Source organism: Rosa rugosa, chromosome 2, assembly GCF_958449725.1.
Source record: "Rosa rugosa chromosome 2, drRosRugo1.1, whole genome shotgun sequence".
Classification (NCBI taxonomy): Eukaryota; Viridiplantae; Streptophyta; class Magnoliopsida; order Rosales; family Rosaceae; genus Rosa; species Rosa rugosa.
In genome coordinates, this window is record NC_084821.1 from 11,130,221 (window position 1) to 11,146,451 (window position 16,231).

The 16,231-nt window shown below is 46.4% G+C and overlaps 1 protein-coding gene across 1 annotated transcript; it reads right to left on the reverse strand.

Moving 5' to 3' along the window:
* Positions 1-663: 663 nt before the first annotated feature.
* On the reverse strand, positions 664-15,094 carry LOC133730333 (rhomboid-like protein 19). Its single transcript, XM_062157948.1, has 8 exons — positions 14,674-15,094; positions 2,494-2,609; positions 2,389-2,435; positions 2,044-2,104; positions 1,758-1,924; positions 1,187-1,292; positions 888-1,090; positions 664-801 (listed from the first exon to the last, which is right to left on the reverse strand). The coding sequence occupies exons 1-8, from the start codon at positions 15,092-15,094 to the stop codon at positions 732-734; spliced, it is 1,191 nt and encodes a 396-aa protein (XP_062013932.1). The 3' UTR covers positions 664-731.
* Positions 15,095-16,231: the final 1,137 nt, after the last annotated feature.

Sequence of the window (16,231 nt, forward strand, 5' to 3'; positions counted from 1 at the left end):
AACTTACAGATCCCTACTACCATATTAGATCTGCTTAGCAAACACATTTCATTACTCTGGAACACACTTAATGGCTTCCAAATTAAAGCAACCTAGCTTCTAATTGGAGGAAGTGGATTTGAATAAAGTGCTGAGAATGTTTTTGATTTGATTTCAGAAAGAGAGATAACACCATAACAGAGGTTAAAATAATTCCCCTTCATGTTGGGGGTATCAAAGAATAAAAACAGAAGTACCCAATTGAAATCAAGACTGAAACTTTAGTGTAGAATCCAATCCAAATCACCAAACCCATAAACTAAATGAGGATAATCAACAAAATCTACTTACTGGAGACTTGTCCTTTCGACTTGAACAGCGGTCACAAACCTGAAAACTCCTCTCTGCAAATGCATATGCACATGTTACATGATGTTTGAACATGCAATTCTCTAATGTTCAGTATATAATATGATGATTTGTTTCAATCAATGTCATCGTAACTAGGTTCATCAACAAATGTAGCAGTTGCTTTAATCAACAAGAAAAACCAACCAACAAACAAACTAATGGCATTTGTATTCTTCTATTATACAAATGTCTAGACCTACAGCTATCTCTGAATCAAATAGCATAAACACACACCAAGCTTATCATTTTCAATGTATATTTCTAGTTTTACCCAGAACATACTTAAAGCAGACTTTTGTTAACTTGTACCAATCTAAAAAAAAAATTGAAGATCCCATTTTCTAATTAGAGGCTTCAGATCTTCCACAAAGCATCCGATGGAATATGGATGCAACAGGATCAATGACTGGTCTGTAATTAACAAGAAACACTTGAGAGATGGCAACTATCACATCTGCTGATTGGAAGAGTTCAATAATTATGGCAACGATAATTACCTCAAGAATTCAGGGAAGAATGTAGAAAATGCAAAATCTTCACTTGGATCACCCTTGAGTTTTGTTTCTGGTTTTCTCTGCCAGTATCTAAGGTAAATCCAGCTCATATAGGTGCCAAATATCAAGATTGGAAGATATGTTGCTGACTCAGCTGTCCAGAAGCTTATGGCAATGGACAGCAGTAGTGAGAGAGATGGTAACCACTGCACAATATTGAAACCAACACCAAATCAGAGTTCTACAACTATTCATCAAGCAGCAGAAAGTTTCCATCAGAAGTTAATTTCATAAGCCCACACCTTAGCTTTTATTTTCAATAAAGGCAACTCTTGGTCAGGTATCATTTGCTTAATGCCCACCAAAAAACCTGAAAGGACTCCATGGAAGCCAGAAAGAGGCATATATCTAGCACAAAAAATGAACCAAATGAGATCGCATTAACTAGGATAAGATAGAAAAGGAAAAAAAAAAAACAATGCTAGCATATTTACAAGGTTTCTATTCTCTTCTTGATCTGTTGACTCTAGTATCTATTACACTTTTTGCTATCTATATTAGAATGACTACTAGCTCATCGTGACTTCTTCCATCTATAAGTTGCATAATTGAGTTTGTCAATGCTGGAAGGATGGGATGGGATGGGGTTTAACTAATTGTATGATGTCCTTCTTATTCCTAACATGCAATAGGTATCTTGAGGTAAAGGAAATAAAAAAATACAAAAAAAATAAAAAGACTTGAGCATGAAGGACTGAGATATGAACCACTGATATCCGGATAACTACTATTTATTATTTCTCTCTTCTTCTTTTTTATTTTTATTTTGGGTCAGTTATTTCTCTGTTTGTTTAAAGGTTTCTTGGTACTTACAGGTAAGTTTCCTTCCTTGTAATGTAGTACAGTGCAATGGCAGTGATGAAAATGCATATGGAAGTTAGGAAGTTAACTACAAAGATAAACTTCAAGAACTCCCTGGAACCCCAGACAGGTTCAAGCAGCTTCCCTATAAAAAGAAGACCAAGAGTGCTTACAACAACCTGTTAAACAAGTGTGAGAGTCAGTTTAATAATAAATTGGAACTGATGGGGTACAAGTATCTCCACCAGTTTATAATTATAGCACAATGAATTTGTTTACGGAAACCAGAATCCTATACCCCAAATATTGATTGTTCAATGTAACCGGATGTGACGAGGTTCCAGACAAAAGGAATCGTCCTACAATACAGAAGTTTGAATTAGAGTCAAGTTGTGCATCGTTCAAGTCAAGAAGGTTACAAACCTAAAAGATACAAGTAAGTCTTAATTGGAGTGTAGGATAACAAGCATAGTGATACAACAATCAAATCCCAAAACATTCTGATTTTAAGTCTAGTATTATACAAGCGAACTTCAGGACAGGTAATACGACGAAATACACATAAAAGTGGGTTGAACAATGCAGAGGGGTAGTAAAATTGATGAGAGTACTTCGATAATAACATCATACCACCTATTTAAACCTCTGCACTTTTACATTTCCCCTGTAATACACACAAGGAACATATTTCTATAATTAAATTGAGAGAAAAGAATCAAATTAGTATTGCAAATTGCTTTCATATTACCTTATGAATCACAAAGGCATCCAAAATTAGGAGGTCATTGTTAAAGAAGGAAGCCTTGTCATGTTCTGAAAGCGGGTCAAAGAGGAACCAAACTAGCACTACCTCTCTAACCAATTCTACAAAAATAAAAATCATGAGCAAAATCAAACCAGAAAAACCCCAAAACCAGAAGAACCCTAAAAGCCCAAATTAAAAAAACATTGTCTTTGGGAGAAAAGCCTTCCGGGGACTGGATCTGAACGGAGGGTTAAGCAGGAAGAGGAAGAGGCGGAGGCGATGTAGAGGTAAGGCCGTCCATGGCCTGGACGGTGTTCTCTTTCATGGCGTCACCGTGGTACTTGACTACATTGGTCTTGGCCCTGAACTTCTGGATGAAGGGTAGGGATTCAGAGAGAATCTGGGGAGGCTGCAGGGTTTTGAGAAAGAAATTTATGGGAGAGATGGAGACAAAGAGAAAGGGGATTTTGTTGGTAAATGAGAGAAAGAGAATGAGAGAGCGAACGAGCAGAGATGGGAAAAGAGAAAGAGAAGAGCCGTGCAAAAAACGCGAAGTCTTTCGCAACTAAGCCAAAAAGAAAAAGAAAAAAAATATAACTTACCTTATTCAGACAACACAATTTCTTAACTGTGTTGTTTGAATATTACTCTATTGACTATTCAGCTATAGGGTTTGGGCATTTGAGAGGGAAAGGCCTAAAACTTCTGCAAGGGTTCAATATAGAAAATTTTCATCTTTTCAGACGACATTTAAGTGTCGTCTAAGTCTGACCATATCTTCAAAATGAAACAAGCATTGTTTCTCATTGTATTCAGACAACACATTTAATTTATGTGTCGTCTGAGTTTAGTCTAAAACACTCAGACGACAGAAAATGACCATTCTGTCGTCTGAACTCTGTTGTCTGATAGCTTTTTTGGCATAGTGTGAAGCAAGGCTACATCAAAAGCAACGACACCAAACATAATCTGCAACAACAGACTCTCCTCAAGATCAAAGATAGTATGGCAGACTTTTTACTAAGTCATCGCCTAATTCCACTTTCGAGAAACATGTTGGTAGCATCGTTTGCGGAAGTTATCTGAACTCCCATGACCGTAGTCGTCAGGGGGAGATGCAGACATCAGGGGGAGATGTCTACATGTATGGTCTTGAAACGTGAAGGGTGTGTTGTACTTTTTTTCTCTTTCGACCGAGGTTATTTTTGTCACACTGGTTTTTGTTACTCAGCAAGGTTTTTGACAAGGCAACGAGAGGAGCACCACGTTTAGGTGACACAAGGAGGAGTGTTCAAGTAAATCCAGAAAATGTGTCTGGCCCAAATTCTAGGTTACTTGTGCAAGTTGTAAAAGGGTTTATGTTAGAGATATTCGTAGATATCCAATTATTGTACGATTACCTTTCCATGTACAATTTTGATTCTATGCTTGTAATCCTCTATATAAAGATGCTCATATTATCAATGAAAAGCACGACCCAATTCTCTCCCTGTTTCAGTTTTCCTAAAACAATAGGTTTTTTTTTTTTTTTTGCAAATATAATGGATAGACTAGGATTTAGGTCATAATAGGATTTCTTTTGTTCTCCCTCACCAATATGCATTCAACATATATGATGATATAAATTTTTATGTCACATGATCTTGATTATAGTTTTAATTCTTATTAAATATATATAAATGTTTTAATGAGTATGTAGTGAAATTGAAAAAAGAAAATAGATAAGGAAAATAATAAAATTCAATATAATATTATTGGATTGGAAAGTCTAGAGAAATTAAATATAATAATGTTTTAATATGATTATTGTCCTTAATAGTCAGTTTATAGGAGGTTATATATGTTATTTAATAATTCATGATAGAGTAAGGTCAACTAAGCAGATTTTGGAGGTCCCAGAAACACACACACACATTTATTATTATTAAAGGAGAGGATAAATTCGAATTTGTGTCTTTTTTTTTATCTAATGAACAACTTATATACAACAACTATTTTATTGTGAGTCGAACTCACGATCTCTCACTTATAAAGTAGAAACTTATGCCACTAGATCAAATGATAATGGGCTCGAATTTGTGTTCTTGATTTGCCTGCATTTTATTAGAGAAAAATGTTTTCTTACTAAGTAAACTAAATACTAGTTGGATTTAATAAATGAAAAAAATTCATAGTTGAATTAAAGCGTGTTGTGAAGTTGTTGGGGACTTTTAGTCATTAATTATTATTTTTTAGTTTTAGTTCTAATTTCAATTAGGGAGCATATTGTTGAAGCAAATATTAGGGGTGGGCGCGGGTCGGGTCAGACCGGTTTTGGGCTAAAACTGCATCCGACCCGTGTTCTTCGGTGGACTGAATATTAGGATCGGAAACTAAATGTTAATGGACTGGGCCGAAAAAATCGGGTGACCCGAACTTTCAAGTCGGCCCGGTTCAGTTTCAGTTGATCGGCGTCGTTGCTCATCATCGTTGGTAGTCAGTCATCATCGTTGGTAGGCGGCGTTGTGCAGAATTGCAGATCGAAGGTTGAAGGGTCGGGCTCGGCGTTGTGCAGATCAAAGGCGTCTGCAGGCGATGTTGGTAGGGTGAGGATCGAGCTCGGCGTTGTGCAGATCAAAGGTGTTGGTAGGCGGCGTTGGTCGGCGACGTGGTAGTTGTTGGTCGGCGGCTGTGAGAGACTGAGAAAGTGGTTGGTCGAGAGAGATGAGAGGCCGAGAGAGATAAGAGGAGAAATGAGAGGCTGAGTTAGAGTCGGGGAGAGAAATCAAGTAAGGTCAAGTTCACATGAAACCAATCAGAAGTTGACACCTATTAAAAATAATGAAAATTAATAATTTATATAAATTCGGCCGGTTCGGTTTATTCCGGTCGGTTCAGATTGAGAACCCGGTTCCAGCCCGGTTCGGTCCGGTCCGGTTTAATGCATTTTTCTTCACTGTTTTTTCCGGTTCAATAACCGGAACCCTTTTTCTGGCCCGGTTCGGCCGGTTTTCTGCTCCCGGTTCGGTTTCTGCCCACCCCTAGTTAAAGGTGATGCTTTGAATGTAATCACTGCCTTGCAGCGATCTAGTAGGGACCTTAGTGTTATTAGAGCAGTTCTTGATGGGATCAGGTTGATGCTCAGTGAGTTTGCACATGTCTCGTGGAAGCATGTCAAGAAACGTGGGAATCATATGGTTCATGCTCTTGCAAGAGCTTCATTGAGTATGACACAATCAATATTTTTCCAAGAGGTTGGCCGTCCATGGAGTTAAGGTTTGGTAGAAGCAGAGTGCTATAGTTTTTTTTTTTTTTTCCAATCAGGGTAGCTCCTTTGGAGTGTTTATAGTCCCATATTCAAGTTTATTAATGAGTATTTTATTTGAAAAAAGGAATTAGGGAGCATATTGTTGAAGATAATGATCAAGATGAGGTGTTTTCTTTCTAGATAATTAATTTGTACCATTTCACCTTGTGTTTATATTCTTTATTCTCCTTTGGAATCAGAAAAAGATGATGAAATTTAATTGAAAGTGAGGATTTCATAAAGGTGTGGCTATTGCCACCATACTAACTACTTTCTTCACCTAACATTCTCTTATCACCTTACATATATTTTTTTTAATTTCAAGTTTACTTAGTTCACCCATTTACAATACCTAAAATACCCTTTTCCAATGTAGGGTACTAGAGTTTAACTCGAATTCTTTTTCTATTGGCTTCCTCCGCGACTCGAATTCTTTTTTTGTTAGCATAACATGAGAACAATTGAAGATGATAAATGCTAAGAAAGAAAGCGTTAGGGTTTAACGATGAATGAATAAATTAAGAATTGAGTTTAAGCAAGTTCTATAGGGTGTAATAAGAAAAATAAATTATAATTTTTAATCAGATATTGTTCTTTACTGTATTTTTATATTAGGATATTTTAACTTTTCAATAAATCAGAAACTTATAGGGTGAAGAAAGTAGTTCGTAGGGTGACAATAGCCTCACCCATTTCATAATTTCTAGAAGTCAATTCCTTCATTTGACATTCTCGGATTGGAATTTTTAAATTTATTTGTGGGAAAAAAAGGAAGAAATTCATTGCCCAAATTCTTTACTTCAATTTCCACGAAAATAGTTTTCATTTTGAATTCCTTCATAATATTCAATTTTTAGGTTTTTTTTTTTTAATAAAGGGCTGGTGCGGCTGTCCTCAAGTCTGGATTAATGAAACTGTCGAATACAAGGGGGGCACATTGAGCTTAAACCCCTGATTACAATAAGCATCTAGAGAACGTCCTGAAATACTATCATGAGTCTCTACCAAATAATTGTATTCAACTAGGCACCAACTAGCAAAGAGCGCTCTATTGGCAAGTCTATTTGCTTTGATATAGCGGTGACATAACACTAGGCCAATAACCTCAACATACAACACTTTTTGCACAACGAAAAAAAAATTTGTTGTGTGATGAGGGAAAGTGAATGATACAACACATTTAAAAAACTTGCGTCGTATAAAGTTGTTAAAATTCTGAAGTTTTTAGCTAGAAGGTCATTACACAACACTTACAAGAATAATTTGTTGTGTGAATGAAAAAAAAAATAGTGGCAGAATTCCCTCTTAATTTGTACATACAAGTACATTTGCAAGCATAATTAGCTATAATGGGCCACACTCATTGTACCGCTAAAGGTACTAATTCCAACCAAAGGAATGACATACAGGTACACCGCCAGGCGGGCTACAACCTCAGCGTCGGATCACCCCCAGATCACCGCCGACACGCCGCCACGCGCCGTGCTAAAATGGCATCAGTAGCTCCCAGAGCTGGGAACTGAAACACTTCAGTCCCACATCGAAAACAAAGAGAAGAACCTCCTCGTCCTCACCTATAAAAGGTTCTCTCCTCTCTCCTCATTAATTACGCATTCAATACTTACCTACTGTTACTTTGTCAACATAAATACATTGACTAACTTAGGCATCGGAGAGTTGAAGACCGCCCAGCGCGGTCTCCCTCTGACGCCCTGTGTATTTTACTTGACAGGTAGCGGAAGCTTTGAGAGCATAACAAATATCGATCTGCCCACCGGATCAGCGTTAACAAAGGTTCAGCTACCGCCAAACTTTTAGACATTAACATTGGCGCCGTCTGTGGGAACCCTTGAACAAAAGGTCATCCCACCACAATCACCATGACTAACGGTAGCAGGGGAAACGCTGAGGAGCAGGCAGACCATTCCGCCATCCCCCAACCCTCCGAACCAGCGGTAGGCGTTAACCGTGCACTATTCGCAACCCCGGCCAACCCCGGCATCTAGGCAAATCCAAGCAGCAGCCGCCCGCCGGGCCAAGATCTCATCACTATGTACGAGCTAGCACTGGCGGATCTTCATAAGGCAAACAGAGAACATGAGGAAGAGCGCAGGGAGAAGGCTGAGGCCCAAAGACAGTTGGCTACGCTGATGTCACGTTTTGATGAACTGAAGAGGACGCTGGAAGCTACCGCCAATCCAGCGCAAAGCGAACAGTCACGTAGCACCAGGCGTAGTCGACCCGACACTGGCACATTAGTACCAGGGCCAGTCATACAGATGCAGGTACCGCTGGACCCACCTGAGTTATTGGGGATGGGACCATCGCCCATCCCCCAACTAATGTTAGAGCAGGAGGCGGAATCATTGCCACACACCAACCGCTCGGAAGATAGGGCAAGGACTGAAGGCAATCCGCCTGCGCCGAGGCAGGTCCAGCGGAATTTTCAGGCTGATTTCGCCGGCGATGTAGCTCCCAGATATTGGAAAGGATGCAACAACTGGAGCAGAGGTTGATCCGGGCGGAGTCGGGCGCCCCAGCGCCAACTCAGAATCCACTTTTCGCTTCCAGACCTGGGCCCTTCACTGCTGCGATTCTGCAAGCTATCAGACCAGCATATGCAAAAACCCCAAAGATGCCGCATTACGGCGGAATGTCTGATCCCTTCGTCCACATGGACACCTTCAAGAAAGTCACCAACAACAAGGGATTTGACGACGCCACCCTGTGCCACTTGTTCAAAGAAACATTGGACGGTGAGGCGATGAGCTGGTTTTTCGAGTGTCCGCCAGGGTCCATTGACTCATTCCATGCACTATCGCACGCCTTCCTCTCTCGGTTCATCCTATTGTCCGCCGGACATCACAACACAAGTCAGCTGTTCGCCGTCAAGCAAGGGGCGGACGAATCACTGAAGGCCTTCGTCACAAGGTGGCGGGCGGCAACGTCTCAGTGTCGTGACCTAGACAAAACAATGGCATTGGCGGCCTTCAAGCAGGGACTTCTCAAAGGGCCATTCCTTTATCACCTCAACTACAATCATCCTAATGCGGCATATGACCACGTCATGAGTGAGGCGGTCATCCATGCCCAGGCGGAATTCCTCACATATGGAGAAACCCCACCGCCACCGGCAACTCCAACAAAGTCAACACAGCCATCCTCCAGTCATCAGGAAACCGCTAACAAGACCCCTTCAGCACCTCCAACTGACAGGAAGAGGGAGTAGCAGCAGGGCCACCACCAGAACAAGCGGTAGAGGGACCAGCATTACAACAAGGGCAACCGCCCAACCCATGGGGATAACCGCAACAAGCAAGCGGAGTCCTCGCAGCGGTATGCAGTGTTCACGGTCCTCACGGCCTCGTATGAAGACATCTAAAATCAGTGCAAGGATCAGATCCCACCGCCACCCCCTCCAAAGTACCCAAAAACGGGCAAACCCAGGAACACCGGCAAGTGGTGCAAATACCACGAGGACAGCGGCCACAATACCAACAGCTGCAATGCTCTCAAAACGGCCATTGAGACCTTGTATCGTGACGGCAAGTTGGAGCAGTTCAAGGTGCGCCAACCGCCACCTGTGATCGCCAATATTGAGACTTTGGGCCGTATCAACACCATCGACGGCGGTGCCCCAATCACTAGCATGTCCCACATGGCAAGGAAGCGCTATGCACGCGCTAATCACCCAAAGGAAGTCTGCAACATCCGCTACGAAAGATCCGCCAAACTCCCAAGATCAGGTTGGGAACCTATTACCTTCTCAGAGGAGGAGGAGCGCGGAGTGCATTTACCCCATGACGACCCATTCTTGGCAAATTTTCAGTGGGGAGAATCTTGGTGGATAGCGGGTCCGCCGTCAACGTCATCTTCAGCGGTTGCTACGACCATCTCAAGCGGAACAAGAAACTACTCCAGGATCACGAGCCACTGCTCAGCTTCTCCGGCGACGTCACACAACCGCTGGGGTCGGATTACATGCGACTGGTTATTGGCACTAGTCCATGCATGGCGGAGGTGCATACGGAATTCATTATTGTCGATTGTTTCAGTTCGTACAACGCCATCATTGGTCGACCAGCGGTTAACAAGCTCAAATGCATCATTGCCGGGTACATGCTTCTCATGAAGTTCCCCACACCCAACGGCACGGGCTGTGTGCGAGGAAGTCAACAGTTGGCTCGGGAGTGCTATTTAACGACTATAGCGCGCTCAGCGCGCCGCTATGAGATCCTGACAGTGGGCAACCACGCACCGCCCCCAAATATTTTCGAGGACCCTAGAGATGAGGAGAAAAAATATGTAAAGAAAGAGCCGGTCAACCCGGACAAGTCGTTGAAAGTTGTCTGCATCTCGGACGAGCACCCTGAGCGGACGGTCCGCATAGGCGCCCAACTAGACCCAGAGGTGGCGGCAGAGCTCACTCAATTCCTGCGTGATAACGCCGTCGTCTTTGCATGGTCCTACGCGGACTTGCCAGGTATCTCTCCTGAAATTATCAGTCATAAGCTGACCATCAAACCCTCCTTTTATCCCATCAAGCAGAAGCGGAGGGCCTTTGATGAGGAAAAGTACCAGGCAATAGGGGAGGAGGTTGCCAAGCTCCAGGGCATTGGATTCATCCGCCAAGTCGTCTATCCCCAGTGGATCTCCAATTTGGTAATGGTCAAGAAGCCCAGCGGCAAGTGGCGGATGTGTGTCGACTTCAAAAATCTCAACAAGGCATGCCCAAAGGATAGTTTCCCGCTACCTCGTATCGATCAGCTAGTCGATGCAACCGCTGGACATGAGCTCCTCAGCATGATGGACGCTTTCTCCGGGTATAATCAGATCAAGATGCACCCCGGCGACCAGGAGTGTACCACCTTCACCACCGATAAAGGCCTCTACTGCTACAATGTCATGCCTTTCGGTCTGAAGAACGCCGGTGCAACTTATCAGCGGTTGATGAACGCCATGTTCGCTGAGCATCTGGGAAAAATCATCGAGGTCTACGTGGACGACATGCTAGTTAAGAGCATAAAGACCAGCGACCATGTGGCAAACCTCAAAATCATAGTAACCATTCTCCTGGCCTATGGTATGCGCCTCAACCCAGAAAAATGTTTCTTTGGGGTCACCGCTAGCAAATTTCTGGGTTACATCGTCAGCGAGCGAGGCATCGAGGCTAACCCGGACAAGGTACAAGCCATCCTTAACCTGGCGGACCCCGAGTATAAGGTGGACGTCCAATGCCTCCAAGGCAAGTTAACCGCCCTTTCTCGATTCATCTTCAGACTCACTGATAGGTGTGCCCCATTCTTCAAACTCCTCAAAACGACTCACAAGAAAGTCATCAACTGGAACCCAGAGTGTCAGGCGGCGTTCCAGGGCCTGAAGGAATACCTAGCGGCAGTCCCTCTCCTTTCTGTCCCTGTGCTAGGAGAGACACTGTTCGTCTACCTAGCGGTCTCGGTATCGGCGGTAAGCTGCGCCATTGTCCGGCTGGAGGGCCAGGACGAGCTCCCAGTGTTCTACGCCGGCAGAGGCATGAACGGAGCAGAAACAAGGTATCCTCCCTTGGAGCAACTAGCCCTCGCACTCATCGTTGCCGCCAGGCGCCTCCGCCAATACTTTCAGGCTCACACAATCCATGTGTTAACCAATCAACCGCTGAGGCAAGTAATGCAGAACCCTGAACACTCGGGGCGCCTCAGCAAGTGGGCCATTGAGCTCAGTGACTTTGATATTGATTACAAGCCAAGAACTGCCATGAAGGGCCAGGCAGTGGCGGACTTCATCGCTGAGCTCACCGAGCGTCAGCCAGAGCCAGGAGCGGAAGTGACAACCGCTGAAGAAGCAGCTCCTCTGCACTCAGATTGGAACCTGCATGTGGACGGCTCCGCTAGCGCCAAGGCCAGCAGCGCCGGAGTCATCTTAACAGGACCCGGGGGACTGGACGCGGAGTACGCGTTGAAATTCAACTTCAAAGCTTCAAACAACATGGCGGAGTACGAAGCACTCATCGCTGGCCTGCTCCTCGTCATTGACTCAGGGGCTGACAGCGTCAACATCTTCAGTGACTCTCAATTAGTCGTTAACCAGGTCAACGACAGCTTCCAAGCCAAGGACCAGCAGTTAGCGGCATATTTGGGGTACGTCAAGACGCTGCTCAAAAAATTCAAATTTCACACCATCACACAAATCCCCAGGGAAAAGAACCCCAAGGCTGATTCCCTGGCAAGACTTGCAACCGCCCAGCCACATCAGAGTCCAGCGGACACAAGAGTGGAGGCCTTGACAAGCCAAGTATCACAAAGACCCTGGCGGAGATCTTCAGCATTGAGGTCAGTCCCAGCTGGATGGACGAGATCATTGCATACAAGCGCAGCGGTACATTGCCGGAGGATAAGATCCAGGCGAGACAGCTCAAACGGAGAGCAACCCGCTATAACATCCAGAATGGCAAGCTTTACCGCCAGGGATTCACCCATCCCAACCTCCGCTGTCTAACCCCGGAAGAGGGAAAGGTTGTTCTAGGAGAGATCCACGGCGGAGAATGTGGAAACCACTCGGGCGCCAGATCCTTGGCCAACCGCACAATGCGACAGGGCTACTTCTGGCCCACACTTGGTGATGACGCCCAGCGGATTTCGAGGTCTTGCCACAAATGCCAACAGTTTGCAGATCTCCCACATGCACCGGGAGAACCGCTGTCAATCATCATCGGCCCATGGATTCACTCCACGTGGGGCCTCGATTTGATGGGAAAGTTCCAAACCGCCAAGGGCCAGTTCAAGTACATCATTGTTGCCATCGACTACAACAGCAAGTGGATAGAGGCGGAGCCACTGACGGCAATAACTACCGCCAAGGTAATTCACTTCCTCTGGAAGAACATCTACTGCCGCTATGGTGTCCCACATACAATCATTACAGACAACGGCACGCAGTTCAACAACAAGGAACTCATATCCTTTACCGCCAACTTGGGCACCAAGTTGAGTTTTGCATCTGTCGCCCATCCCCAATCCAACGGCCAGGTTGAAGCAACAAACAAGATAATCAAGAAATTGCTAAAAAAGAAACTCGACGACGCCAAGGGTTTGTGGGCGGAGAAGCTTCCAGAAGTTCTATGGGCCATCCGGACAACTCCAACCTCCGCCAACGGCGAAACACCCTTTTGTATGATGTTCGAAACAGAGGCTGTCCTACCTGTTGAAGTAACTCAACCTACCGCTAGGGTCGAAGGTTACTGCCCAAAGACCAACAGCGACGACATCAACCTGGACAGGGACCTCCTAGAAGAAAAAAGACACAAGGCTCACTTGCACAACTTGCAAAACAAACAGCGAGTATCGCGTTTCTACAACGCCAGAGTCAAGGCCCGGAACCTCCAATTGGGGGACTGGGTAATGAAGGAAGTCATTCCACCGCCAACAAAGCTCCGCCCAACTTGGGAGGGTCCATACAAAATTGTGGAAGTCGTTAGCCCAGGCACCTTCTACTTAATGGGCAAGGATGGCGTCTCGTCGACCCACCCTTGGAATACCGAACACCTTCGGTATTACTACAAATAGTCATGCCGCTACCCAGGAGCATCTTGACTTAGCTAAATTTTTGTTCAATATTTAGCTAAGGGAAGCTACCCAATGGGTACTACCCCACTTTTGTACACGCTGATCAATCATCTATCAATGAAACGAGGAATTATTCAAACCATTGTTACCAAGTCTAGCACTGAGGGCAACTGGCAACACCAGCAATCGTCAGCGGACCACGTCCGCTACGTAGTGCACTTGGACCAATCTTAATTCCTTTAATGTTTCATTGATTGACAAAAGAAAAATCCAAGTCAAACTCCTAGCGGTACAAACACATCATAACAAACACAAATTCAAAACTTCATTCCATTGCAAAATATTTGTTACAAATTGTTATGCCTCAGCGGCTACAAAAAAAAAAAGAGAAAATATGGTGAAGGTTCCAGCATCAGAGGTTGCCCTCGGCATCTTCTGCTTCAGCATGCGGCGGCGGGATGGCGCAGCTCGTTTGATCAGACCCTCGGGCTGTGGGACTTGGAGTTTCTATCGTGTCGTCCGCCCGGGTGTGCACCGCCAGGAAGCCAGCACGTGACACCTCCGACTGGGTAGGAGGAGGAGTCTGCTGGGACCCTTCCGCTGGGCGTACGCCACTTTCTCCACTGCCTGAGCGGGCACCTCCCGCTGGGGCAGTCACAACGTTCTTCTCCGGCGGGGCACTCTTCGCCGGTGGCACATCGGGCTGGGACGCTTTTGCGAAGTCAATGGCGCCCTTCCGCTGCAGCAGCTCTACGTTCGCTAAGGCCCCAGCCTTCGCCGCCTCAGTCATGGCCTTCTTGTACTCCGCCAACTGTTTGAATGCCTCAACAGCGGCGGCCGCGACAGTATCCCCTTCAACCCTCAGGCGGGCAACCTGACCCTCTAGCCGCTTCACCTCCGTTATTCTGGCGGCGGACTCCCGCTGCACGATAATGAGCTTCTTATCCTTAGCGGCTATCCGCTCCTGCAGCAGGGCGATGTCCTGCTCCAACTTGGAGACGCGTTCATTCCTCTCCAAGTCCCACTCGATGGCCACCGTCAGCTTGCCGCGGGCGTCCGCGGCGTCACACTCCGCCTTTGCCAGACGCCGCTCCACCTCTGCCAGCTTCTCCTTCGCCTCCGCCAGCTCCCTCTAGAGACTTTGGATTTCCTCCCTAAGCTCCCCTTCGACCAGACGCTGCTTCTTCGCCGCCTCAAACATGTCGTGCAGCCCTGCTGATATTTGACCAAACGCCGAGCTGTAGGGCGACTGGTCTATCGCTGTGGGGCGCGAGATCCCCGCTAGGCCGCTGAACCCTAGCCGTTCGCAGAGATGGAAGAGGAACTCCCGCTCACCATCCGTCATAAACTCTGCATACGCGGCAAATGAGTCCAATTCATTGGAGGCAGGCGCCTCTCCCTCCACCACGGCAGCTTTCGCCAGAGCTTGACGGGCCTTCTTCTGATGGCGGGCCCCGATTGTCTCCACATCTTCCCCCTCTTCCTCGTCGGGGGAGTCAATCTGCCGGCGCTTTCTCTCAAGCGCCCTTGGGTTCCCGACGGCGGCCCTCGGTCCTTTCGCCGGCGGCTCCTCCCTTGGCGCGATGACGGTCTCCGCCGGCTGCAGCGTTCTTTCTTTATGGGGACCACGCCTGTTGGCGGGTACCCTCTCCTTTTGTGAAGCCGCTGTTGCGGCCCCCTTTTTCCCGCCGGCCACAGAAGCCCCCGCCTGAACGACAGGCAGGCCGTCGTCACCTAGATGAGAGTGGTGCGGCATTGGCAGCACCACAGGAACCTCGGACTGGCTCAGCGCCAGTGTCTCGGGGTTCACCAGAGTCTTCTGGGCCGCCAGACCCTCGGCATACATCGACTCCAGGAAGTTGTCAACCTCCGCACGATCCATTGATTTTTCAAAAGCGTCGCGACTCGCTTTGTTACCCGGCGGATGTTCTAAAAAAAAAAAAAAAAAAAAAACCAGTCAACCTGGGTTACTTATTACAAAAAAAATAGTATGGCGGAGATTTCTTACCAACGGAGCGAGTTAGCCGCTGATCGACCAGCAACTCCCAACCGGTCAGAAGTCGGAAGTCCAGCAAGTTGCGGTTCCGCCAGCAACCTCTGATCCGTGCTACGCGACACTCTTCTTCGCGCGTTAGGTTATACCGCAGTCCCGCTGCACAAACACATTAATCATTAGTAAAAATACAAGTCTGCAAATACAAGAACCCGCCAACTACCTTCAGCGGAAACCGGTTACCAACCTCGGATGGGTTGGAACTCCGACTTAATCCTAAACGTCGGCCCTTCCTCGTTCGACCCAGCCTGATACTCCCACCCCTCTGTGGCGACGCAGAAGGTCCCCCGCCAGTAGGACATTGAATCCCTTAGATTCTCGATCAGCTTGGGCGCTCCCTGGCGGCGGCTCAAGTTCACTTGCCCTCTACAACCCTGGCGCTTCACGTAGCCCAGCTCGTAGAAGTGAAGCACCTCCGCAACAGTAGGCCCCTCACATCCGGACAACCGCCACAGAGAGTTTAGCGCAAGCATCAACCGCCACATGTTGGGGCAAATTTGACCAAAGGCCAGGCCAAATTCGCACACCAGGATTTGAAGGTTCGGCACCAACGGAAGTGTCACTCCTTGGCGGAATATAGCCTCGTGCACCACGACAAACCCCTCCGGAAGAATGGATGCCTTCTCGTCCACAAGCGGCGGACGCAGCTTCACCGAACCGAGCAACCGGAACATCCGCTTCACCCGATTGACGGCGGCGACATTCATCCGCCCTCCTGCCTCGTCAACAGCGGTGCCATCCTGGAGGAACCACGCTGACTCAGCGTCCTCCCTCGCTGTTTCTTCATCCCCAGCGGAGCCGCTGGCAGCGCTGTTGCTTGCCAACCGCTCGTCGCGCCTA